Here is a 23,804-nt window from a genome sequence, read left to right as displayed (position 1 = left end):
CATGTATGTATGTATGTATGTATGTATGTATGTATGTTTTAGTTCGGATCGATTCTTTATGAATTTTTTTCCAGTATGTAATATATTAAGTATTATAGAAATTAGAAGTAAAAAGTGGAATTTATTAGTATGATTATTTCTGTTAAAATTTTACTTTGTGGTTATATTTTATCAACGTGCATATAGAATAATATCATAAAAAATACAATAGTACTACAGGGTAGGGGCACTAGCTTGGTTTGTGTTTTGCGTACTGCAAGTACATATCAACGTAAGAATCTTTTTGAAAAGTTTTGGTGGCCCTGAAAAGGGCCGTTGTATATGATAGTTCAATGAACGAAACTGTTTATTTGGCAGCCTTCTGGGTCTTCTTGGGCAGGAGAACGGCCTGGATGTTTGGCAGTACACCACCCTGGGCAATGGTAACACCGGAAAGGAGTTTGTTCAATTCCTCGTCGTTCCTGATGGCCAATTGGAGATGACGGGGGATGATTCTGCTCTTCTTGTTGTCACGGGCAGCATTACCTGCCAATTCCAATACTTCAGCGGCCAAGTATTCAAGAACGGCGGCGAGGTAGACTGGGGCTCCAGCACCAACTCTCTCAGCATAGTTGCCTTTCCTCAACAGTCTGTGGATACGACCGACTGGGAACTGAAGTCCAGCACGGGACGACCTGCTCTTGGCTTTAGATTTAGCTTTTCCACCTTTACCACGTCCTGACATTGTGTTATGACTTGTTCGAATTCAAACAAAAATAATAACACACGTTTTGGCCAAGTTTCCCTTTTATACGACGAAACGGATTGAACAAGCGCACAAAATATGAACCAATCAGTGCGATCGTCCTATCGAGAGTAGTAACGGTGTTTTCCGCGAGGTTCGCGTTAAGAAACATATTTCAATCCACTCGTGTTATTTAAATACAAAATTTACTTGTATGACAACAGTATTCACTGAATTATTGTCAGCGAGTGAACATGCCACCAAAAGCAACAGGTTCAAAGGGAGCTAAGAAAGCCGTCACCAAGGCTAAAGCCGCACGGGCTGGAGGTGACAAGAAGAGGAAGAGGAGAAGAAGGGAATCTTACGGAATTTACATCTACAAAGTTCTCCGTCAGGTTCACCCAGATACTGGTGTCTCCTCCAAAGCTATGTCCATCATGAACAGCTTCGTCAACGATATCTTCGAGAGAATCGCCGCTGAAGCTTCACGTCTGGCTCACTACAACAAGAGATCAACCATCACATCTCGGGAGATCCAGACTGCTGTCCGTCTCCTCTTGCCAGGAGAATTGGCCAAACACGCTGTCAGCGAAGGCACCAAAGCTGTCACCAAATACACCAGCAGCAAGTAGACTAGCAGTAGCAGTCTAATATTAACGGCCCTTTTCAGGGCCACCAAAATCTTTCAAAAAGATTCTTATGTTGATATGTTATAACAGTAGCACATACCTCAACTTACCCGTTTTACTACAGAAAATATTGAACACGGACATATTCCCGTGTACTATAAACATTATAACATTGAACCCCCACCCCCCCCCCAAAAAAAAAAAAATCACACTTTATGTTGTCATGTACAAATACAAAGAAAAATCACACTTTAGTTAGTATTATTATAACGTTGTCTGATAAGGCACCAATTACAAACTAAATCTGCAGTACGATTATTATCGTAGTACTCAAATTCCTGACAGTAAATATAATGTTAGTTTGATCATTGTAGAGATTTCTTTCATAAATATACCATAATGTGAACTTTCGTTAATATGGTCTTTTGGGTTGTGCATATAAGTATTTATTGTGAGAATTTATTTCTTTATTTTTGGTGGGTAAAAAAAGAAAAGGGAGGGGGGGAGCTTTTATAGATACGTATATTTTATACATTTGTACTTAAATTTTGGCAACTACATGTAACATATCATATATAAGAATCTTTTTGAAGGATTTTGGTGGCCCTGAAAAGGGCCGTTATTGTATGTTCTGTAGGAAGCTGTTTAACCTCCGAATCCGTAAAGGGTACGTCCTTGTCTCTTCAGAGCGTAGACAACGTCCATAGCTGTGACGGTCTTCCTCTTGGCGTGCTCAGTGTATGTGACTGCATCTCGGATAACATTTTCCAAGAAAACTTTCAACACACCACGGGTCTCTTCGTAGATAAGCCCAGAGATACGCTTGACACCACCTCTTCGTGCAAGACGACGGATAGCTGGTTTTGTGATACCCTGGATGTTATCACGCAACACCTTCCTGTGACGCTTAGCGCCTCCCTTTCCAAGTCCTTTACCTCCTTTACCACGTCCAGACATGTTGACTTACTGAGTGAAATTGATCAGTAGAATGGCAAGTGGACGGCAAAAAATCGACTATAAACAAATAACGCGACCGTGATAGAAAGCTACCTTGATTTTACAAAGCTAAGCGACCATTGGTTAATACTATAACAAATAATCTTTGGTTAATCGGAGGGAAAATAATGTAAACAAACAAAAAAAGGGGGGAATACAATGTAAAACAAAGAATATTTTTCAGAAATGCTGATTACAAATTATGATGATTATACACTCAAAATTGTGAAAAAAAGTATTATTTAAAAACTAATGAATGCTCTCTTTTTTATTTGAAAATGAATTGCAAGTTGTAATACGTGGCTGTATAATAGTAAATGTTCTTTATAAATTGAGTTTAACTTTAGTTCCAATTTTAAACACATAGATACAGAGGTGCACATGATGTGGAATTACTCTGAACGAATAGAAGGATATGCAAATAATTGTAATCATGAAATATTTATAAGTCTGCAAGCTGAATTGCCATATTTTATAAGAAGGGGTTGTCCTTGATAAGATTTAACAGACTGAAATGTTCTAAGCAAATAAATGTCCAAGTAAACCCTTGTCATATGGAAGAAATATATCTGTCTTATTAAATAAGAGCCGATATAATTTTGGCATCTTGCACACACAGCATATAAAGCTTCTCAGTTCTGTTTATTTTGAAAGTTCATTCATCCATTTCTTAGATTTAGTTCAAGTTTTGAGACAATTTGAGTTTGGGACTTTCGTCCTTTGCAAAAGTCCGTTACAAGTCTTATTTTAAGTGGCAATTTTAACCGTTAAGCCTGTCTGACAAATTTAATGAGCTATTGTGCCAAGACTTGAACTATATCATATACTCTATGCTCAAATTCTGGGTAACTAGGTATTTGTTGGATAGATTACACATTATGATATATATATCTTTGGCAGGTCTGAACACTAAGAAAGAAAAAAAATATCAAGTTTTTAATCATCATTTGCTATACATAATTCATTTCTTTCAATTGTTTACATTTGTGGGTATGCATCATATATGACATTGTGCTCAAATAAGTTTCCATACTTATGTGACATTTGGTTGAGTGTATTATGAAGAGCCCAAAAAAAACATGTTTGTTATTATTTGTGCCAATGTGCAGTACAGTAAACATTCAAACATCTGAAGGATGATCAAGTAAGAACTGGGATTAAAATATCAAACATTATGAAATGATAGGATATGATATGATATGATTTTGGCTTATGTTTGGGACTGTATGCTCCTCCATCCTGCCAATACCAATATTTCATCACAAAAATAAGGAGTTTCGACTAATATAACATTTGAGAGCATGGTATTCAAACATGGTACTTGGAGTAGTATTCTGCCACTTCAACAGAAATGTATAGTGTGATTTGTAATCATGCAAATAATTTTTTTTTGTACAAATTTACAAATGGCCAATTAAATATTTGGATCATAACTAGCTTTTAGGAAGGGTGTATTGCATGTACATGATTTTTTTTCAATTGAAGCATTTGCTGTTTAAGTAAGAGTAAATATGCTACACACACACTATGAACTGTGTATAGTGTTAGGTCTTAGGAGATAAATGATATTAATACCATTGTTTAACAAGTTGTAAAGATATATGGAGTGAGCAATGTTCAGAACTTCTAAAAAATGTTCATACACATATATACATGTTTGTAGTGTGTAATAGTTGACATGTGTTTATTTTAAGGGGAGAATTTGAAGCAAAACACATAAATAACTTTACATGCACAATTGTGATATACCAAAAGCTCACATTTACTTGAGGATAGTAAAATGAGATGGGAATAATATAACTATTTAGGCCATATTTGTGTATTGCAGTTTCTTAAATTGGTATATGTGTATTTTATCAATATTACTTATGTTTTCGCAAGTAGTCATACTTGCCATTTCAATACTTATTAATATTAATCGTGTGCGATTTTTTTTTATACATTTTGTATTAAAAAAAAAAAGAAAATTATTACAAGTCAATTCATTTGGATAAAAGGGGGGGCTATCTTCAATTAGTTCTGACTGTGCAGAATAATACATATAACATAAATATAAGAATCTTTTTGAAATATTTAGGTGGCCCTTAAAAGGGCCGTTTTTGATATGTGAAAATTCACATTTTAGGCACGTTCTCCACGGATTCTTCGGGCCAGTTGGATGTCCTTTGGCATGATGGTGACTCTCTTGGCGTGGATGGCACACAAGTTGGTGTCTTCGAAAAGACCGACCAAGTAGGCTTCGCTAGCTTCTTGAAGAGCCATGACAGCAGAGCTCTGGAATCTGAGATCAGTCTTGAAGTCCTGGGCGATTTCTCTGACTAATCTCTGGAATGGGAGTTTTCTGATGAGGAGCTCAGTGCTCTTCTGGTATCTTCTGATTTCTCTCAGAGCAACAGTTCCTGGCCTGTATCTGTGAGGTTTCTTGACTCCACCTGTGGCAGGTGCGCTCTTACGAGCAGCCTTGGTGGCAAGTTGTTTTCTTGGAGCTTTTCCTCCGGTGGATTTACGTGCGGTCTGCTTTGTACGAGCCATTACGAACGATGTATGATTTCAACAATCTTAGACTGTGATACCCGAAATCCCGTAATAGGTCTAATTTTGTTAACCCGCAAATTTGAAAAGTTAAGAATTATTGGTTACGCAGAATAATAAAAGGCATTGTGATTGGTTGCGATTCAGGCATTTTCATTGGACAAAAGAAATAAAAATTTCAATCCACTTTTTTTGTCTGGTGGTAGAGCTTTGGTAGTGATATGTCAAAGAATAAAAAAAATAATTATTGCTATAAATTTTATTGTAAAAACAAAAGCAAAAAATTACCAAAAAAAAAAAAAAAGAATACAAATGTCATCAACATCAGGACACATGTAAATTTTATTCAGAATTACAGTGACATGTATGTTGAGCTCCAGTTGAAAAAAAAAAACAAACAAAATCTATCAAAAAAATAAAAGGAAAATGTGTACTGTAGCGTTTTTTTATATTTATATTTTTAAAGTATAAATTAATACTATACTAAAATAAGAGGAAAATAAATATTAAATATTTCGAAAGATGTGATCTAACTTAATACTTTGTAAGAAGTTTATGCATCTTGTATTTAAAATATTCTAACGCACAACAATGATAAAAGGAGTGAAAGACCAAAAAAAATCTGATATCAATAAAAAAAAATTAAACTTTTCTGACCAGACGTAACATGTATGTATGTATGTATGTATGTATGTATGTATGTTTTAGTTCGGATCGATTCTTTATGAATTTTTTTCCAGTATGTAATATATTAAGTATTATAGAAATTAGAAGTAAAAAGTGGAATTTATTAGTATGATTATTTCTGTTAAAATTTTACTTTGTGGTTATATTTTATCAACGTGCATATAGAATAATATCATAAAAAATACAATAGTACTACAGGGTAGGGGCACTAGCTTGGTTTGTGTTTTGCGTACTGCAAGTACATATCAACGTAAGAATCTTTTTGAAAAGTTTTGGTGGCCCTGAAAAGGGCCGTTGTATATGATAGTTCAATGAACGAAACTGTTTATTTGGCAGCCTTCTGGGTCTTCTTGGGCAGGAGAACGGCCTGGATGTTTGGCAGTACACCACCCTGGGCAATGGTAACACCGGAAAGGAGTTTGTTCAATTCCTCGTCGTTCCTGATGGCCAATTGGAGATGACGGGGGATGATTCTGCTCTTCTTGTTGTCACGGGCAGCATTACCTGCCAATTCCAATACTTCAGCGGCCAAGTATTCAAGAACGGCGGCGAGGTAGACTGGGGCTCCAGCACCAACTCTCTCAGCATAGTTGCCTTTCCTCAACAGTCTGTGGATACGACCGACTGGGAACTGAAGTCCAGCACGGGACGACCTGCTCTTGGCTTTAGATTTAGCTTTTCCACCTTTACCACGTCCTGACATTGTGTTATGACTTGTTCGAATTCAAACAAAAATAATAACACACGTTTTGGCCAAGTTTCCCTTTTATACGACGAAACGGATTGAACAAGCGCACAAAATATGAACCAATCAGTGCGATCGTCCTATCGAGAGTAGTAACGGTGTTTTCCGCGAGGTTCGCGTTAAGAAACATATTTCAATCCACTCGTGTTATTTAAATACAAAATTTACTTGTATGACAACAGTATTCACTGAATTATTGTCAGCGAGTGAACATGCCACCAAAAGCAACAGGTTCAAAGGGAGCTAAGAAAGCCGTCACCAAGGCTAAAGCCGCACGGGCTGGAGGTGACAAGAAGAGGAAGAGGAGAAGAAGGGAATCTTACGGAATTTACATCTACAAAGTTCTCCGTCAGGTTCACCCAGATACTGGTGTCTCCTCCAAAGCTATGTCCATCATGAACAGCTTCGTCAACGATATCTTCGAGAGAATCGCCGCTGAAGCTTCACGTCTGGCTCACTACAACAAGAGATCAACCATCACATCTCGGGAGATCCAGACTGCTGTCCGTCTCCTCTTGCCAGGAGAATTGGCCAAACACGCTGTCAGCGAAGGCACCAAAGCTGTCACCAAATACACCAGCAGCAAGTAGACTAGCAGTAGCAGTCTAATATTAACGGCCCTTTTCAGGGCCACCAAAATCTTTCAAAAAGATTCTTATGTTGATATGTTATAACAGTAGCACATACCTCAACTTACCCGTTTTACTACAGAAAATATTGAACACGGACATATTCCCGTGTACTATAAACATTATAACATTGAACCCCCCCCCCCCCCCCAAAAAAAAAAAAATCACACTTTATGTTGTCATGTACAAATACAAAGAAAAATCACACTTTAGTTAGTATTATTATAACGTTGTCTGATAAGGCACCAATTACAAACTAAATCTGCAGTACGATTATTATCGTAGTACTCAAATTCCTGACAGTAAATATAATGTTAGTTTGATCATTGTAGAGATTTCTTTCATAAATATACCATAATGTGAACTTTCGTTAATATGGTCTTTTGGGTTGTGCATATAAGTATTTATTGTGAGAATTTATTTCTTTATTTTTGGTGGGTAAAAAAAGAAAAGGGAGGGGGGGAGCTTTTATAGATACGTATATTTTATACATTTGTACTTAAATTTTGGCAACTACATGTAACATATCATATATAAGAATCTTTTTGAAGGATTTTGGTGGCCCTGAAAAGGGCCGTTATTGTATGTTCTGTAGGAAGCTGTTTAACCTCCGAATCCGTAAAGGGTACGTCCTTGTCTCTTCAGAGCGTAGACAACGTCCATAGCTGTGACGGTCTTCCTCTTGGCGTGCTCAGTGTATGTGACTGCATCTCGGATAACATTTTCCAAGAAAACTTTCAACACACCACGGGTCTCTTCGTAGATAAGCCCAGAGATACGCTTGACACCACCTCTTCGTGCAAGACGACGGATAGCTGGTTTTGTGATACCCTGGATGTTATCACGCAACACCTTCCTGTGACGCTTAGCGCCTCCCTTTCCAAGTCCTTTACCTCCTTTACCACGTCCAGACATGTTGACTTACTGAGTGAAATTGATCAGTAGAATGGCAAGTGGACGGCAAAAAATCGACTATAAACAAATAACGCGACCGTGATAGAAAGCTACCTTGATTTTACAAAGCTAAGCGACCATTGGTTAATACTATAACAAATAATCTTTGGTTAATCGGAGGGAAAATAATGTAAACAAACAAAAAAAGGGGGGAATACAATGTAAAACAAAGAATATTTTTCAGAAATGCTGATTACAAATTATGATGATTATACACTCAAAATTGTGAAAAAAAGTATTATTTAAAAACTAATGAATGCTCTCTTTTTTATTTGAAAATGAATTGCAAGTTGTAATACGTGGCTGTATAATAGTAAATGTTCTTTATAAATTGAGTTTAACTTTAGTTCCAATTTTAAACACATAGATACAGAGGTGCACATGATGTGGAATTACTCTGAACGAATAGAAGGATATGCAAATAATTGTAATCATGAAATATTTATAAGTCTGCAAGCTGAATTGCCATATTTTATAAGAAGGGGTTGTCCTTGATAAGATTTAACAGACTGAAATGTTCTAAGCAAATAAATGTCCAAGTAAACCCTTGTCATATGGAAGAAATATATCTGTCTTATTAAATAAGAGCCGATATAATTTTGGCATCTTGCACACACAGCATATAAAGCTTCTCAGTTCTGTTTATTTTGAAAGTTCATTCATCCATTTCTTAGATTTAGTTCAAGTTTTGAGACAATTTGAGTTTGGGACTTTCGTCCTTTGCAAAAGTCCGTTACAAGTCTTATTTTAAGTGGCAATTTTAACCGTTAAGCCTGTCTGACAAATTTAATGAGCTATTGTGCCAAGACTTGAACTATATCATATACTCTATGCTCAAATTCTGGGTAACTAGGTATTTGTTGGATAGATTACACATTATGATATATATATCTTTGGCAGGTCTGAACACTAAGAAAGAAAAAAAATATCAAGTTTTTAATCATCATTTGCTATACATAATTCATTTCTTTCAATTGTTTACATTTGTGGGTATGCATCATATATGACATTGTGCTCAAATAAGTTTCCATACTTATGTGACATTTGGTTGAGTGTATTATGAAGAGCCCAAAAAAAACATGTTTGTTATTATTTGTGCCAATGTGCAGTACAGTAAACATTCAAACATCTGAAGGATGATCAAGTAAGAACTGGGATTAAAATATCAAACATTATGAAATGATAGGATATGATATGATATGATTTTGGCTTATGTTTGGGACTGTATGCTCCTCCATCCTGCCAATACCAATATTTCATCACAAAAATAAGGAGTTTCGACTAATATAACATTTGAGAGCATGGTATTCAAACATGGTACTTGGAGTAGTATTCTGCCACTTCAACAGAAATGTATAGTGTGATTTGTAATCATGCAAATAATTTTTTTTTGTACAAATTTACAAATGGCCAATTAAATATTTGGATCATAACTAGCTTTTAGGAAGGGTGTATTGCATGTACATGATTTTTTTTCAATTGAAGCATTTGCTGTTTAAGTAAGAGTAAATATGCTACACACACACTATGAACTGTGTATAGTGTTAGGTCTTAGGAGATAAATGATATTAATACCATTGTTTAACAAGTTGTAAAGATATATGGAGTGAGCAATGTTCAGAACTTCTAAAAAATGTTCATACACATATATACATGTTTGTAGTGTGTAATAGTTGACATGTGTTTATTTTAAGGGGAGAATTTGAAGCAAAACACATAAATAACTTTACATGCACAATTGTGATATACCAAAAGCTCACATTTACTTGAGGATAGTAAAATGAGATGGGAATAATATAACTATTTAGGCCATATTTGTGTATTGCAGTTTCTTAAATTGGTATATGTGTATTTTATCAATATTACTTATGTTTTCGCAAGTAGTCATACTTGCCATTTCAATACTTATTAATATTAATCGTGTGCGATTTTTTTTTATACATTTTGTATTAAAAAAAAAAAGAAAATTATTACAAGTCAATTCATTTGGATAAAAGGGGGGGCTATCTTCAATTAGTTCTGACTGTGCAGAATAATACATATAACATAAATATAAGAATCTTTTTGAAATATTTAGGTGGCCCTTAAAAGGGCCGTTTTTGATATGTGAAAATTCACATTTTAGGCACGTTCTCCACGGATTCTTCGGGCCAGTTGGATGTCCTTTGGCATGATGGTGACTCTCTTGGCGTGGATGGCACACAAGTTGGTGTCTTCGAAAAGACCGACCAAGTAGGCTTCGCTAGCTTCTTGAAGAGCCATGACAGCAGAGCTCTGGAATCTGAGATCAGTCTTGAAGTCCTGGGCGATTTCTCTGACTAATCTCTGGAATGGGAGTTTTCTGATGAGGAGCTCAGTGCTCTTCTGGTATCTTCTGATTTCTCTCAGAGCAACAGTTCCTGGCCTGTATCTGTGAGGTTTCTTGACTCCACCTGTGGCAGGTGCGCTCTTACGAGCAGCCTTGGTGGCAAGTTGTTTTCTTGGAGCTTTTCCTCCGGTGGATTTACGTGCGGTCTGCTTTGTACGAGCCATTACGAACGATGTATGATTTCAACAATCTTAGACTGTGATACCCGAAATCCCGTAATAGGTCTAATTTTGTTAACCCGCAAATTTGAAAAGTTAAGAATTATTGGTTACGCAGAATAATAAAAGGCATTGTGATTGGTTGCGATTCAGGCATTTTCATTGGACAAAAGAAATAAAAATTTCAATCCACTTTTTTTGTCTGGTGGTAGAGCTTTGGTAGTGATATGTCAAAGAATAAAAAAAATAATTATTGCTATAAATTTTATTGTAAAAACAAAAGCAAAAAATTACCAAAAAAAAAAAAAAAGAATACAAATGTCATCAACATCAGGACACATGTAAATTTTATTCAGAATTACAGTGACATGTATGTTGAGCTCCAGTTGAAAAAAAAAAACAAACAAAATCTATCAAAAAAATAAAAGGAAAATGTGTACTGTAGCGTTTTTTTATATTTATATTTTTAAAGTATAAATTAATACTATACTAAAATAAGAGGAAAATAAATATTAAATATTTCGAAAGATGTGATCTAACTTAATACTTTGTAAGAAGTTTATGCATCTTGTATTTAAAATATTCTAACGCACAACAATGATAAAAGGAGTGAAAGACCAAAAAAAATCTGATATCAATAAAAAAAAATTAAACTTTTCTGACCAGACGTAACATGTATGTATGTATGTATGTATGTATGTATGTATGTTTTAGTTCGGATCGATTCTTTATGAATTTTTTTCCAGTATGTAATATATTAAGTATTATAGAAATTAGAAGTAAAAAGTGGAATTTATTAGTATGATTATTTCTGTTAAAATTTTACTTTGTGGTTATATTTTATCAACGTGCATATAGAATAATATCATAAAAAATACAATAGTACTACAGGGTAGGGGCACTAGCTTGGTTTGTGTTTTGCGTACTGCAAGTACATATCAACGTAAGAATCTTTTTGAAAAGTTTTGGTGGCCCTGAAAAGGGCCGTTGTATATGATAGTTCAATGAACGAAACTGTTTATTTGGCAGCCTTCTGGGTCTTCTTGGGCAGGAGAACGGCCTGGATGTTTGGCAGTACACCACCCTGGGCAATGGTAACACCGGAAAGGAGTTTGTTCAATTCCTCGTCGTTCCTGATGGCCAATTGGAGATGACGGGGGATGATTCTGCTCTTCTTGTTGTCACGGGCAGCATTACCTGCCAATTCCAATACTTCAGCGGCCAAGTATTCAAGAACGGCGGCGAGGTAGACTGGGGCTCCAGCACCAACTCTCTCAGCATAGTTGCCTTTCCTCAACAGTCTGTGGATACGACCGACTGGGAACTGAAGTCCAGCACGGGACGACCTGCTCTTGGCTTTAGATTTAGCTTTTCCACCTTTACCACGTCCTGACATTGTGTTATGACTTGTTCGAATTCAAACAAAAATAATAACACACGTTTTGGCCAAGTTTCCCTTTTATACGACGAAACGGATTGAACAAGCGCACAAAATATGAACCAATCAGTGCGATCGTCCTATCGAGAGTAGTAACGGTGTTTTCCGCGAGGTTCGCGTTAAGAAACATATTTCAATCCACTCGTGTTATTTAAATACAAAATTTACTTGTATGACAACAGTATTCACTGAATTATTGTCAGCGAGTGAACATGCCACCAAAAGCAACAGGTTCAAAGGGAGCTAAGAAAGCCGTCACCAAGGCTAAAGCCGCACGGGCTGGAGGTGACAAGAAGAGGAAGAGGAGAAGAAGGGAATCTTACGGAATTTACATCTACAAAGTTCTCCGTCAGGTTCACCCAGATACTGGTGTCTCCTCCAAAGCTATGTCCATCATGAACAGCTTCGTCAACGATATCTTCGAGAGAATCGCCGCTGAAGCTTCACGTCTGGCTCACTACAACAAGAGATCAACCATCACATCTCGGGAGATCCAGACTGCTGTCCGTCTCCTCTTGCCAGGAGAATTGGCCAAACACGCTGTCAGCGAAGGCACCAAAGCTGTCACCAAATACACCAGCAGCAAGTAGACTAGCAGTAGCAGTCTAATATTAACGGCCCTTTTCAGGGCCACCAAAATCTTTCAAAAAGATTCTTATGTTGATATGTTATAACAGTAGCACATACCTCAACTTACCCGTTTTACTACAGAAAATATTGAACACGGACATATTCCCGTGTACTATAAACATTATAACATTTAACCCCCCCCCCCCCCCCAAAAAAAAAAAAATCACACTTTATGTTGTCATGTACAAATACAAAGAAAAATCACACTTTAGTTAGTATTATTATAACGTTGTCTGATAAGGCACCAATTACAAACTAAATCTGCAGTACGATTATTATCGTAGTACTCAAATTCCTGACAGTAAATATAATGTTAGTTTGATCATTGTAGAGATTTCTTTCATAAATATACCATAATGTGAACTTTCGTTAATATGGTCTTTTGGGTTGTGCATATAAGTATTTATTGTGAGAATTTATTTCTTTATTTTTGGTGGGTAAAAAAAGAAAAGGGAGGGGGGGAGCTTTTATAGATACGTATATTTTATACATTTGTACTTAAATTTTGGCAACTACATGTAACATATCATATATAAGAATCTTTTTGAAGGATTTTGGTGGCCCTGAAAAGGGCCGTTATTGTATGTTCTGTAGGAAGCTGTTTAACCTCCGAATCCGTAAAGGGTACGTCCTTGTCTCTTCAGAGCGTAGACAACGTCCATAGCTGTGACGGTCTTCCTCTTGGCGTGCTCAGTGTATGTGACTGCATCTCGGATAACATTTTCCAAGAAAACTTTCAACACACCACGGGTCTCTTCGTAGATAAGCCCAGAGATACGCTTGACACCACCTCTTCGTGCAAGACGACGGATAGCTGGTTTTGTGATACCCTGGATGTTATCACGCAACACCTTCCTGTGACGCTTAGCGCCTCCCTTTCCAAGTCCTTTACCTCCTTTACCACGTCCAGACATGTTGACTTACTGAGTGAAATTGATCAGTAGAATGGCAAGTGGACGGCAAAAAATCGACTATAAACAAATAACGCGACCGTGATAGAAAGCTACCTTGATTTTACAAAGCTAAGCGACCATTGGTTAATACTATAACAAATAATCTTTGGTTAATCGGAGGGAAAATAATGTAAACAAACAAAAAAAGGGGGGAATACAATGTAAAACAAAGAATATTTTTCAGAAATGCTGATTACAAATTATGATGATTATACACTCAAAATTGTGAAAAAAAGTATTATTTAAAAACTAATGAATGCTCTCTTTTTTATTTGAAAATGAATTGCAAGTTGTAATACGTGGCTGTATAATAGTAAATGTTCTTTATAAATTGAGTTTAACTTTAGTTCCAATTTTAAACACATAGATACAGAGGTGCACATGATGTGGAATTACTCTGAACGAATAGAAGGATATGCAAATAATTGTAATCATGAAATATTTATAAGTCTGCAAGCTGAATTGCCATATTTTATAAGAAGGGGTTGTCCTTGATAAGATTTAACAGACTGAAATGTTCTAAGCAAATAAATGTCCAAGTAAACCCTTGTCATATGGAAGAAATATATCTGTCTTATTAAATAAGAGCCGATATAATTTTGGCATCTTGCACACACAGCATATAAAGCTTCTCAGTTCTGTTTATTTTGAAAGTTCATTCATCCATTTCTTAGATTTAGTTCAAGTTTTGAGACAATTTGAGTTTGGGACTTTCGTCCTTTGCAAAAGTCCGTTACAAGTCTTATTTTAAGTGGCAATTTTAACCGTTAAGCCTGTCTGACAAATTTAATGAGCTATTGTGCCAAGACTTGAACTATATCATATACTCTATGCTCAAATTCTGGGTAACTAGGTATTTGTTGGATAGATTACACATTATGATATATATATCTTTGGCAGGTCTGAACACTAAGAAAGAAAAAAAATATCAAGTTTTTAATCATCATTTGCTATACATAATTCATTTCTTTCAATTGTTTACATTTGTGGGTATGCATCATATATGACATTGTGCTCAAATAAGTTTCCATACTTATGTGACATTTGGTTGAGTGTATTATGAAGAGCCCAAAAAAAACATGTTTGTTATTATTTGTGCCAATGTGCAGTACAGTAAACATTCAAACATCTGAAGGATGATCAAGTAAGAACTGGGATTAAAATATCAAACATTATGAAATGATAGGATATGATATGATATGATTTTGGCTTATGTTTGGGACTGTATGCTCCTCCATCCTGCCAATACCAATATTTCATCACAAAAATAAGGAGTTTCGACTAATATAACATTTGAGAGCATGGTATTCAAACATGGTACTTGGAGTAGTATTCTGCCACTTCAACAGAAATGTATAGTGTGATTTGTAATCATGCAAATAATTTTTTTTTGTACAAATTTACAAATGGCCAATTAAATATTTGGATCATAACTAGCTTTTAGGAAGGGTGTATTGCATGTACATGATTTTTTTTCAATTGAAGCATTTGCTGTTTAAGTAAGAGTAAATATGCTACACACACACTATGAACTGTGTATAGTGTTAGGTCTTAGGAGATAAATGATATTAATACCATTGTTTAACAAGTTGTAAAGATATATGGAGTGAGCAATGTTCAGAACTTCTAAAAAATGTTCATACACATATATACATGTTTGTAGTGTGTAATAGTTGACATGTGTTTATTTTAAGGGGAGAATTTGAAGCAAAACACATAAATAACTTTACATGCACAATTGTGATATACCAAAAGCTCACATTTACTTGAGGATAGTAAAATGAGATGGGAATAATATAACTATTTAGGCCATATTTGTGTATTGCAGTTTCTTAAATTGGTATATGTGTATTTTATCAATATTACTTATGTTTTCGCAAGTAGTCATACTTGCCATTTCAATACTTATTAATATTAATCGTGTGCGATTTTTTTTTATACATTTTGTATTAAAAAAAAAAAGAAAATTATTACAAGTCAATTCATTTGGATAAAAGGGGGGGCTATCTTCAATTAGTTCTGACTGTGCAGAATAATACATATAACATAAATATAAGAATCTTTTTGAAATATTTAGGTGGCCCTTAAAAGGGCCGTTTTTGATATGTGAAAATTCACATTTTAGGCACGTTCTCCACGGATTCTTCGGGCCAGTTGGATGTCCTTTGGCATGATGGTGACTCTCTTGGCGTGGATGGCACACAAGTTGGTGTCTTCGAAAAGACCGACCAAGTAGGCTTCGCTAGCTTCTTGAAGAGCCATGACAGCAGAGCTCTGGAATCTGAGATCAGTCTTGAAGTCCTGGGCGATTTCTCTGACTAATCTCTGGAATGGGAGTTTTCTGATGAGGAGCTCAGTGCTCTTCTGGTATCTTCTGATTTCTCTCAGAGCAACAGTTCCTGGCCTGTATCTGTGAGGTTTCTTGACTCCACCTGTGGCAGGTGCGCTCTTACGAGCAGCCTTGGTGGCAAGTTGTTTTCTTGGAGCTTTTCCTCCGGTGGATTTACGTGCGGTCTGCTTTGTACGAGCCATTACGAACGATGTATGATTTCAACAATCTTAGACTGTGATACCCGAAATCCCGTAATAGGTCTAATTTTGTTAACCCGCAAATTTGAAAAGTTAAGAATTATTGGTTACGCAGAATAATAAAAGGCATTGTGATTGGTTGCGATTCAGGCATTTTCATTGGACAAAAGAAATAAAAATTTCAATCCACTTTTTTTGTCTGGTGGTAGAGCTTTGGTAGTGATATGTCAAAGAATAAAAAAAATAATTATTGCTATAAATTTTATTGTAAAAACAAAAGCAAAAAATTACCAAAAAAAAAAAAAAAGAATACAAATGTCATCAACATCAGGACACATGTAAATTTTATTCAGAATTACAGTGACATGTATGTTGAGCTCCAGTTGAAAAAAAAAAACAAACAAAATCTATCAAAAAAATAAAAGGAAAATGTGTACTGTAGCGTTTTTTTATATTTATATTTTTAAAGTATAAATTAATACTATACTAAAATAAGAGGAAAATAAATATTAAATATTTCGAAAGATGTGATCTAACTTAATACTTTGTAAGAAGTTTATGCATCTTGTATTTAAAATATTCTAACGCACAACAATGATAAAAGGAGTGAAAGACCAAAAAAAATCTGATATCAATAAAAAAAAATTAAACTTTTCTGACCAGACGTAACATGTATGTATGTATGTATGTATGTATGTATGTATGTTTTAGTTCGGATCGATTCTTTATGAATTTTTTTCCAGTATGTAATATATTAAGTATTATAGAAATTAGAAGTAAAAAGTGGAATTTATTAGTATGATTATTTCTGTTAAAATTTTACTTTGTGGTTATATTTTATCAACGTGCATATAGAATAATATCATAAAAAATACAATAGTACTACAGGGTAGGGGCACTAGCTTGGTTTGTGTTTTGCGTACTGCAAGTACATATCAACGTAAGAATCTTTTTGAAAAGTTTTGGTGGCCCTGAAAAGGGCCGTTGTATATGATAGTTCAATGAACGAAACTGTTTATTTGGCAGCCTTCTGGGTCTTCTTGGGCAGGAGAACGGCCTGGATGTTTGGCAGTACACCACCCTGGGCAATGGTAACACCGGAAAGGAGTTTGTTCAATTCCTCGTCGTTCCTGATGGCCAATTGGAGATGACGGGGGATGATTCTGCTCTTCTTGTTGTCACGGGCAGCATTACCTGCCAATTCCAATACTTCAGCGGCCAAGTATTCAAGAACGGCGGCGAGGTAGACTGGGGCTCCAGCACCAACTCTCTCAGCATAGTTGCCTTTCCTCAACAGTCTGTGGATACGACCGACTGGGAACTGAAGTCCAGCACGGGACGACCTGCTCTTGGCTTTAGATTTAGCTTTTCCACCTTTACCACGTCCTGACATTGTGTTATGACTTGTTCGAATTCAAACAAAAATAATAACACACGTTTTGGCCAAGTTTCCCTTTTATACGACGAAACGGATTGAACAAGCGCACAAAATATGAACCAATCAGTGCGATCGTCCTATCGAGAGTAGTAACGGTGTTTTCCGCGAGGTTCGCGTTAAGAAACATATTTCAATCCACTCGTGTTATTTAAATACAAAATTTACTTGTATGACAACAGTATTCACTGAATTATTGTCAGCGAGTGAACATGCCACCAAAAGCAACAGGTTCAAAGGGAGCTAAGAAAGCCGTCACCAAGGCTAAAGCCGCACGGGCTGGAGGTGACAAGAAGAGGAAGAGGAGAAGAAGGGAATCTTACGGAATTTACATCTACAAAGTTCTCCGTCAGGTTCACCCAGATACTGGTGTCTCCTCCAAAGCTATGTCCATCATGAACAGCTTCGTCAACGATATCTTCGAGAGAATCGCCGCTGAAGCTTCACGTCTGGCTCACTACAACAAGAGATCAACCATCACATCTCGGGAGATCCAGACTGCTGTCCGTCTCCTCTTGCCAGGAGAATTGGCCAAACACGCTGTCAGCGAAGGCACCAAAGCTGTCACCAAATACACCAGCAGCAAGTAGACTAGCAGTAGCAGTCTAATATTAACGGCCCTTTTCAGGGCCACCAAAATCTTTCAAAAAGATTCTTATGTTGATATGTTATAACAGTAGCACATACCTCAACTTACCCGTTTTACTACAGAAAATATTGAACACGGACATATTCCCGTGTACTATAAACATTATAACATTGAACCCCCCCCCCCCCCCCAAAAAAAAAAAAATCACACTTTATGTTGTCATGTACAAATACAAAGAAAAATCACACTTTAGTTAGTATTATTATAACGTTGTCTGATAAGGCACCAATTACAAACTAAATCTGCAGTACGATTATTATCGTAGTACTCAAATTCCTGACAGTAAATATAATGTTAGTTTGATCATTGTAGAGATTTCTTTCATAAATATACCATAATGTGAACTTTCGTTAATATGGTCTTTTGGGTTGTGCATATAAGTATTTATTGTGAGAATTTATTTCTTTATTTTTGGTGGGTAAAAAAAGAAAAGGGAGGGGGGGAGCTTTTATAGATACGTATATTTTATACATTTGTACTTAAATTTTGGCAACTACATGTAACATATCATATATAAGAATCTTTTTGAAGGATTTTGGTGGCCCTGAAAAGGGCCGTTATTGTATGTTCTGTAGGAAGCTGTTTAACCTCCGAATCCGTAAAGGGTACGTCCTTGTCTCTTCAGAGCGTAGACAACGTCCATAGCTGTGACGGTCTTCCTCTTGGCGTGCTCAGTGTATGTGACTGCATCTCGGATAACATTTTCCAAGAAAACTTTCAACACACCACGGGTCTCTTCGTAGATAAGCCCAGAGATACGCTTGACACCACCTCTTCGTGCAAGACGACGGATAGCTGGTTTTGTGATACCCTGGATGTTATCACGCAACACCTTCCTGTGACGCTTAGCGCCTCCCTTTCCAAGTCCTTTACCTCCTTTACCACGTCCAGACATGTTGACTTACTGAGTGAAATTGATCAGTAGAATGGCAAGTGGACGGCAAAAAATCGACTATAAACAAATAACGCGACCGTGATAGAAAGCTACCTTGATTTTACAAAGCTAAGCGACCATTGGTTAATACTATAACAAATAATCTTTGGTTAATCGGAGGGAAAATAATGTAAACAAACAAAAAAAGGGGGGAATACAATGTAAAACAAAGAATATTTTTCAGAAATGCTGATTACAAATTATGATGATTATACACTCAAAATTGTGAAAAAAAGTATTATTTAAAAACTAATGAATGCTCTCTTTTTTATTTGAAAATGAATTGCAAGTTGTAATACGTGGCTGTATAATAGTAAATGTTCTTTATAAATTGAGTTTAACTTTAGTTCCAATTTTAAACACATAGATACAGAGGTGCACATGATGTGGAATTACTCTGAACGAATAGAAGGATATGCAAATAATTGTAATCATGAAATATTTATAAGTCTGCAAGCTGAATTGCCATATTTTATAAGAAGGGGTTGTCCTTGATAAGATTTAACAGACTGAAATGTTCTAAGCAAATAAATGTCCAAGTAAACCCTTGTCATATGGAAGAAATATATCTGTCTTATTAAATAAGAGCCGATATAATTTTGGCATCTTGCACACACAGCATATAAAGCTTCTCAGTTCTGTTTATTTTGAAAGTTCATTCATCCATTTCTTAGATTTAGTTCAAGTTTTGAGACAATTTGAGTTTGGGACTTTCGTCCTTTGCAAAAGTCCGTTACAAGTCTTATTTTAAGTGGCAATTTTAACCGTTAAGCCTGTCTGACAAATTTAATGAGCTATTGTGCCAAGACTTGAACTATATCATATACTCTATGCTCAAATTCTGGGTAACTAGGTATTTGTTGGATAGATTACACATTATGATATATATATCTTTGGCAGGTCTGAACACTAAGAAAGAAAAAAAATATCAAGTTTTTAATCATCATTTGCTATACATAATTCATTTCTTTCAATTGTTTACATTTGTGGGTATGCATCATATATGACATTGTGCTCAAATAAGTTTCCATACTTATGTGACATTTGGTTGAGTGTATTATGAAGAGCCCAAAAAAAACATGTTTGTTATTATTTGTGCCAATGTGCAGTACAGTAAACATTCAAACATCTGAAGGATGATCAAGTAAGAACTGGGATTAAAATATCAAACATTATGAAATGATAGGATATGATATGATATGATTTTGGCTTATGTTTGGGACTGTATGCTCCTCCATCCTGCCAATACCAATATTTCATCACAAAAATAAGGAGTTTCGACTAATATAACATTTGAGAGCATGGTATTCAAACATGGTACTTGGAGTAGTATTCTGCCACTTCAACAGAAATGTATAGTGTGATTTGTAATCATGCAAATAATTTTTTTTTGTACAAATTTACAAATGGCCAATTAAATATTTGGATCATAACTAGCTTTTAGGAAGGGTGTATTGCATGTACATGATTTTTTTTCAATTGAAGCATTTGCTGTTTAAGTAAGAGTAAATATGCTACACACACACTATGAACTGTGTATAGTGTTAGGTCTTAGGAGATAAATGATATTAATACCATTGTTTAACAAGTTGTAAAGATATATGGAGTGAGCAATGTTCAGAACTTCTAAAAAATGTTCATACACATATATACATGTTTGTAGTGTGTAATAGTTGACATGTGTTTATTTTAAGGGGAGAATTTGAAGCAAAACACATAAATAACTTTACATGCACAATTGTGATATACCAAAAGCTCACATTTACTTGAGGATAGTAAAATGAGATGGGAATAATATAACTATTTAGGCCATATTTGTGTATTGCAGTTTCTTAAATTGGTATATGTGTATTTTATCAATATTACTTATGTTTTCGCAAGTAGTCATACTTGCCATTTCAATACTTATTAATATTAATCGTGTGCGATTTTTTTTTATACATTTTGTATTAAAAAAAAAAAGAAAATTATTACAAGTCAATTCATTTGGATAAAAGGGGGGGCTATCTTCAATTAGTTCTGACTGTGCAGAATAATACATATAACATAAATATAAGAATCTTTTTGAAATATTTAGGTGGCCCTTAAAAGGGCCGTTTTTGATATGTGAAAATTCACATTTTAGGCACGTTCTCCACGGATTCTTCGGGCCAGTTGGATGTCCTTTGGCATGATGGTGACTCTCTTGGCGTGGATGGCACACAAGTTGGTGTCTTCGAAAAGACCGACCAAGTAGGCTTCGCTAGCTTCTTGAAGAGCCATGACAGCAGAGCTCTGGAATCTGAGATCAGTCTTGAAGTCCTGGGCGATTTCTCTGACTAATCTCTGGAATGGGAGTTTTCTGATGAGGAGCTCAGTGCTCTTCTGGTATCTTCTGATTTCTCTCAGAGCAACAGTTCCTGGCCTGTATCTGTGAGGTTTCTTGACTCCACCTGTGGCAGGTGCGCTCTTACGAGCAGCCTTGGTGGCAAGTTGTTTTCTTGGAGCTTTTCCTCCGGTGGATTTACGTGCGGTCTGCTTTGTACGAGCCATTACGAACGATGTATGATTTCAACAATCTTAGACTGTGATACCCGAAATCCCGTAATAGGTCTAATTTTGTTAACCCGCAAATTTGAAAAGTTAAGAATTATTGGTTACGCAGAATAATAAAAGGCATTGTGATTGGTTGCGATTCAGGCATTTTCATTGGACAAAAGAAATAAAAATTTCAATCCACTTTTTTTGTCTGGTGGTAGAGCTTTGGTAGTGATATGTCAAAGAATAAAAAAAATAATTATTGCTATAAATTTTATTGTAAAAACAAAAGCAAAAAATTACCAAAAAAAAAAAAAAAGAATACAAATGTCATCAACATCAGGACACATGTAAATTTTATTCAGAATTACAGTGACATGTATGTTGAGCTCCAGTTGAAAAAAAAAAACAAACAAAATCTATCAAAAAAATAAAAGGAAAATGTGTACTGTAGCGTTTTTTTATATTTATATTTTTAAAGTATAAATTAATACTATACTAAAATAAGAGGAAAATAAATATTAAATATTTCGAAAGATGTGATCTAACTTAATACTTTGTAAGAAGTTTATGCATCTTGTATTTAAAATATTCTAACGCACAACAATGATAAAAGGAGTGAAAGACCAAAAAAAATCTGATATCAATAAAAAAAAATTAAACTTTTCTGACCAGACGTAACATGTATGTATGTATGTATGTATGTATGTATGTATGTTTTAGTTCGGATCGATTCTTTATGAATTTTTTTCCAGTATGTAATATATTAAGTATTATAGAAATTAGAAGTAAAAAGTGGAATTTATTAGTATGATTATTTCTGTTAAAATTTTACTTTGTGGTTATATTTTATCAACGTGCATATAGAATAATATCATAAAAAATACAATAGTACTACAGGGTAGGGGCACTAGCTTGGTTTGTGTTTTGCGTACTGCAAGTACATATCAACGTAAGAATCTTTTTGAAAAGTTTTGGTGGCCCTGAAAAGGGCCGTTGTATATGATAGTTCAATGAACGAAACTGTTTATTTGGCAGCCTTCTGGGTCTTCTTGGGCAGGAGAACGGCCTGGATGTTTGGCAGTACACCACCCTGGGCAATGGTAACACCGGAAAGGAGTTTGTTCAATTCCTCGTCGTTCCTGATGGCCAATTGGAGATGACGGGGGATGATTCTGCTCTTCTTGTTGTCACGGGCAGCATTACCTGCCAATTCCAATACTTCAGCGGCCAAGTATTCAAGAACGGCGGCGAGGTAGACTGGGGCTCCAGCACCAACTCTCTCAGCATAGTTGCCTTTCCTCAACAGTCTGTGGATACGACCGACTGGGAACTGAAGTCCAGCACGGGACGACCTGCTCTTGGCTTTAGATTTAGCTTTTCCACCTTTACCACGTCCTGACATTGTGTTATGACTTGTTCGAATTCAAACAAAAATAATAACACACGTTTTGGCCAAGTTTCCCTTTTATACGACGAAACGGATTGAACAAGCGCACAAAATATGAACCAATCAGTGCGATCGTCCTATCGAGAGTAGTAACGGTGTTTTCCGCGAGGTTCGCGTTAAGAAACATATTTCAATCCACTCGTGTTATTTAAATACAAAATTTACTTGTATGACAACAGTATTCACTGAATTATTGTCAGCGAGTGAACATGCCACCAAAAGCAACAGGTTCAAAGGGAGCTAAGAAAGCCGTCACCAAGGCTAAAGCCGCACGGGCTGGAGGTGACAAGAAGAGGAAGAGGAGAAGAAGGGAATCTTACGGAATTTACATCTACAAAGTTCTCCGTCAGGTTCACCCAGATACTGGTGTCTCCTCCAAAGCTATGTCCATCATGAACAGCTTCGTCAACGATATCTTCGAGAGAATCGCCGCTGAAGCTTCACGTCTGGCTCACTACAACAAGAGATCAACCATCACATCTCGGGAGATCCAGACTGCTGTCCGTCTCCTCTTGCCAGGAGAATTGGCCAAACACGCTGTCAGCGAAGGCACCAAAGCTGTCACCAAATACACCAGCAGCAAGTAGACTAGCAGTAGCAGTCTAATATTAACGGCCCTTTTCAGGGCCACCAAAATCTTTCAAAAAGATTCTTATGTTGATATGTTATAACAGTAGCACATACCTCAACTTACCCGTTTTACTACAGAAAATATTGAACACGGACATATTCCCGTGTACTATAAACATTATAACATTGAACCCCCCCCCCCCCCCAAAAAAAAAAAAATCACACTTTATGTTGTCATGTACAAATACAAAGAAAAATCACACTTTAGTTAGTATTA

At 35.9% G+C, this 23,804-nt stretch overlaps 18 protein-coding genes across 18 annotated transcripts; 5 read left to right on the top strand and 13 right to left on the bottom strand.

Moving 5' to 3' along the window:
• Positions 1 to 84: 84 nt before the first annotated feature.
• On the bottom strand, positions 85 to 724 carry LOC148618582 (histone H2A). The gene has a single exon (XM_088577649.1). It carries the CDS (start codon positions 722 to 724, stop codon positions 347 to 349), a length of 378 nt encoding a protein of 125 aa, XP_088433775.1. The 3' UTR covers positions 85 to 346.
• Positions 725 to 872: 148 nt separating this feature from the next.
• Positions 873 to 1,528, top strand: LOC148618581 (histone H2B). Its single transcript, XM_088577648.1, has one exon. The coding sequence runs from the start codon at positions 979 to 981 to the stop codon at positions 1,354 to 1,356; it is 378 nt and encodes a 125-aa protein (XP_088433774.1). The 5' UTR covers positions 873 to 978; the 3' UTR covers positions 1,357 to 1,528.
• Positions 1,529 to 1,713: 185 nt separating this feature from the next.
• LOC148618580 (histone H4) lies at positions 1,714 to 2,310 on the bottom strand. The gene has a single exon (XM_088577645.1). The coding sequence runs from the start codon at positions 2,308 to 2,310 to the stop codon at positions 1,999 to 2,001; it is 312 nt and encodes a 103-aa protein (XP_088433771.1). The 3' UTR covers positions 1,714 to 1,998.
• Positions 2,311 to 4,334: 2,024 nt separating this feature from the next.
• Positions 4,335 to 4,881, bottom strand: LOC148618579 (histone H3). Its single transcript, XM_088577642.1, has one exon. It carries the CDS (start codon positions 4,879 to 4,881, stop codon positions 4,471 to 4,473), a length of 411 nt encoding a protein of 136 aa, XP_088433768.1. The 3' UTR covers positions 4,335 to 4,470.
• A 750-nt stretch (positions 4,882 to 5,631) lies between these two features.
• On the bottom strand, positions 5,632 to 6,271 carry LOC148618578 (histone H2A). The gene has a single exon (XM_088577644.1). It carries the CDS (start codon positions 6,269 to 6,271, stop codon positions 5,894 to 5,896), a length of 378 nt encoding a protein of 125 aa, XP_088433770.1. The 3' UTR covers positions 5,632 to 5,893.
• A 148-nt stretch (positions 6,272 to 6,419) lies between these two features.
• LOC148618577 (histone H2B) lies at positions 6,420 to 7,082 on the top strand. Its single transcript, XM_088577643.1, has one exon. It carries the CDS (start codon positions 6,526 to 6,528, stop codon positions 6,901 to 6,903), a length of 378 nt encoding a protein of 125 aa, XP_088433769.1. The 5' UTR covers positions 6,420 to 6,525; the 3' UTR covers positions 6,904 to 7,082.
• A 178-nt stretch (positions 7,083 to 7,260) lies between these two features.
• LOC148618576 (histone H4) lies at positions 7,261 to 7,857 on the bottom strand. Its single transcript, XM_088577641.1, has one exon. The coding sequence runs from the start codon at positions 7,855 to 7,857 to the stop codon at positions 7,546 to 7,548; it is 312 nt and encodes a 103-aa protein (XP_088433767.1). The 3' UTR covers positions 7,261 to 7,545.
• A 2,024-nt stretch (positions 7,858 to 9,881) lies between these two features.
• On the bottom strand, positions 9,882 to 10,428 carry LOC148618575 (histone H3). The gene has a single exon (XM_088577637.1). The coding sequence runs from the start codon at positions 10,426 to 10,428 to the stop codon at positions 10,018 to 10,020; it is 411 nt and encodes a 136-aa protein (XP_088433763.1). The 3' UTR covers positions 9,882 to 10,017.
• A 750-nt stretch (positions 10,429 to 11,178) lies between these two features.
• On the bottom strand, positions 11,179 to 11,818 carry LOC148618574 (histone H2A). Its single transcript, XM_088577640.1, has one exon. It carries the CDS (start codon positions 11,816 to 11,818, stop codon positions 11,441 to 11,443), a length of 378 nt encoding a protein of 125 aa, XP_088433766.1. The 3' UTR covers positions 11,179 to 11,440.
• A 148-nt stretch (positions 11,819 to 11,966) lies between these two features.
• Positions 11,967 to 12,609, top strand: LOC148618573 (histone H2B). The gene has a single exon (XM_088577638.1). The coding sequence runs from the start codon at positions 12,073 to 12,075 to the stop codon at positions 12,448 to 12,450; it is 378 nt and encodes a 125-aa protein (XP_088433764.1). The 5' UTR covers positions 11,967 to 12,072; the 3' UTR covers positions 12,451 to 12,609.
• Positions 12,610 to 12,807: 198 nt separating this feature from the next.
• Positions 12,808 to 13,404, bottom strand: LOC148618572 (histone H4). Its single transcript, XM_088577636.1, has one exon. The coding sequence runs from the start codon at positions 13,402 to 13,404 to the stop codon at positions 13,093 to 13,095; it is 312 nt and encodes a 103-aa protein (XP_088433762.1). The 3' UTR covers positions 12,808 to 13,092.
• A 2,024-nt stretch (positions 13,405 to 15,428) lies between these two features.
• LOC148618571 (histone H3) lies at positions 15,429 to 15,975 on the bottom strand. The gene has a single exon (XM_088577633.1). The coding sequence runs from the start codon at positions 15,973 to 15,975 to the stop codon at positions 15,565 to 15,567; it is 411 nt and encodes a 136-aa protein (XP_088433759.1). The 3' UTR covers positions 15,429 to 15,564.
• A 750-nt stretch (positions 15,976 to 16,725) lies between these two features.
• On the bottom strand, positions 16,726 to 17,365 carry LOC148618570 (histone H2A). Its single transcript, XM_088577635.1, has one exon. The coding sequence runs from the start codon at positions 17,363 to 17,365 to the stop codon at positions 16,988 to 16,990; it is 378 nt and encodes a 125-aa protein (XP_088433761.1). The 3' UTR covers positions 16,726 to 16,987.
• Positions 17,366 to 17,513: 148 nt separating this feature from the next.
• Positions 17,514 to 18,176, top strand: LOC148618569 (histone H2B). The gene has a single exon (XM_088577634.1). It carries the CDS (start codon positions 17,620 to 17,622, stop codon positions 17,995 to 17,997), a length of 378 nt encoding a protein of 125 aa, XP_088433760.1. The 5' UTR covers positions 17,514 to 17,619; the 3' UTR covers positions 17,998 to 18,176.
• Positions 18,177 to 18,354: 178 nt separating this feature from the next.
• Positions 18,355 to 18,951, bottom strand: LOC148618568 (histone H4). The gene has a single exon (XM_088577632.1). It carries the CDS (start codon positions 18,949 to 18,951, stop codon positions 18,640 to 18,642), a length of 312 nt encoding a protein of 103 aa, XP_088433758.1. The 3' UTR covers positions 18,355 to 18,639.
• A 2,024-nt stretch (positions 18,952 to 20,975) lies between these two features.
• Positions 20,976 to 21,522, bottom strand: LOC148618567 (histone H3). The gene has a single exon (XM_088577628.1). The coding sequence runs from the start codon at positions 21,520 to 21,522 to the stop codon at positions 21,112 to 21,114; it is 411 nt and encodes a 136-aa protein (XP_088433754.1). The 3' UTR covers positions 20,976 to 21,111.
• A 750-nt stretch (positions 21,523 to 22,272) lies between these two features.
• Positions 22,273 to 22,912, bottom strand: LOC148618566 (histone H2A). The gene has a single exon (XM_088577630.1). It carries the CDS (start codon positions 22,910 to 22,912, stop codon positions 22,535 to 22,537), a length of 378 nt encoding a protein of 125 aa, XP_088433756.1. The 3' UTR covers positions 22,273 to 22,534.
• A 148-nt stretch (positions 22,913 to 23,060) lies between these two features.
• Positions 23,061 to 23,776, top strand: LOC148618565 (histone H2B). Its single transcript, XM_088577629.1, has one exon. It carries the CDS (start codon positions 23,167 to 23,169, stop codon positions 23,542 to 23,544), a length of 378 nt encoding a protein of 125 aa, XP_088433755.1. The 5' UTR covers positions 23,061 to 23,166; the 3' UTR covers positions 23,545 to 23,776.
• The last annotated feature ends 28 nt before the right edge of the window (positions 23,777 to 23,804 follow it).

This window comes from Perna viridis, chromosome 4 (assembly GCF_037379345.1).
Source record: "Perna viridis isolate PV_CMFRI_1.1 ecotype Kerala chromosome 4, ASM3737934v1, whole genome shotgun sequence".
NCBI classification, from domain to species: domain Eukaryota; kingdom Metazoa; phylum Mollusca; class Bivalvia; order Mytilida; family Mytilidae; genus Perna; species Perna viridis.
The sequence above is the reverse complement of the archived record's forward strand: the minus strand, read 5'-3'. Positions and strand labels throughout refer to the sequence as shown.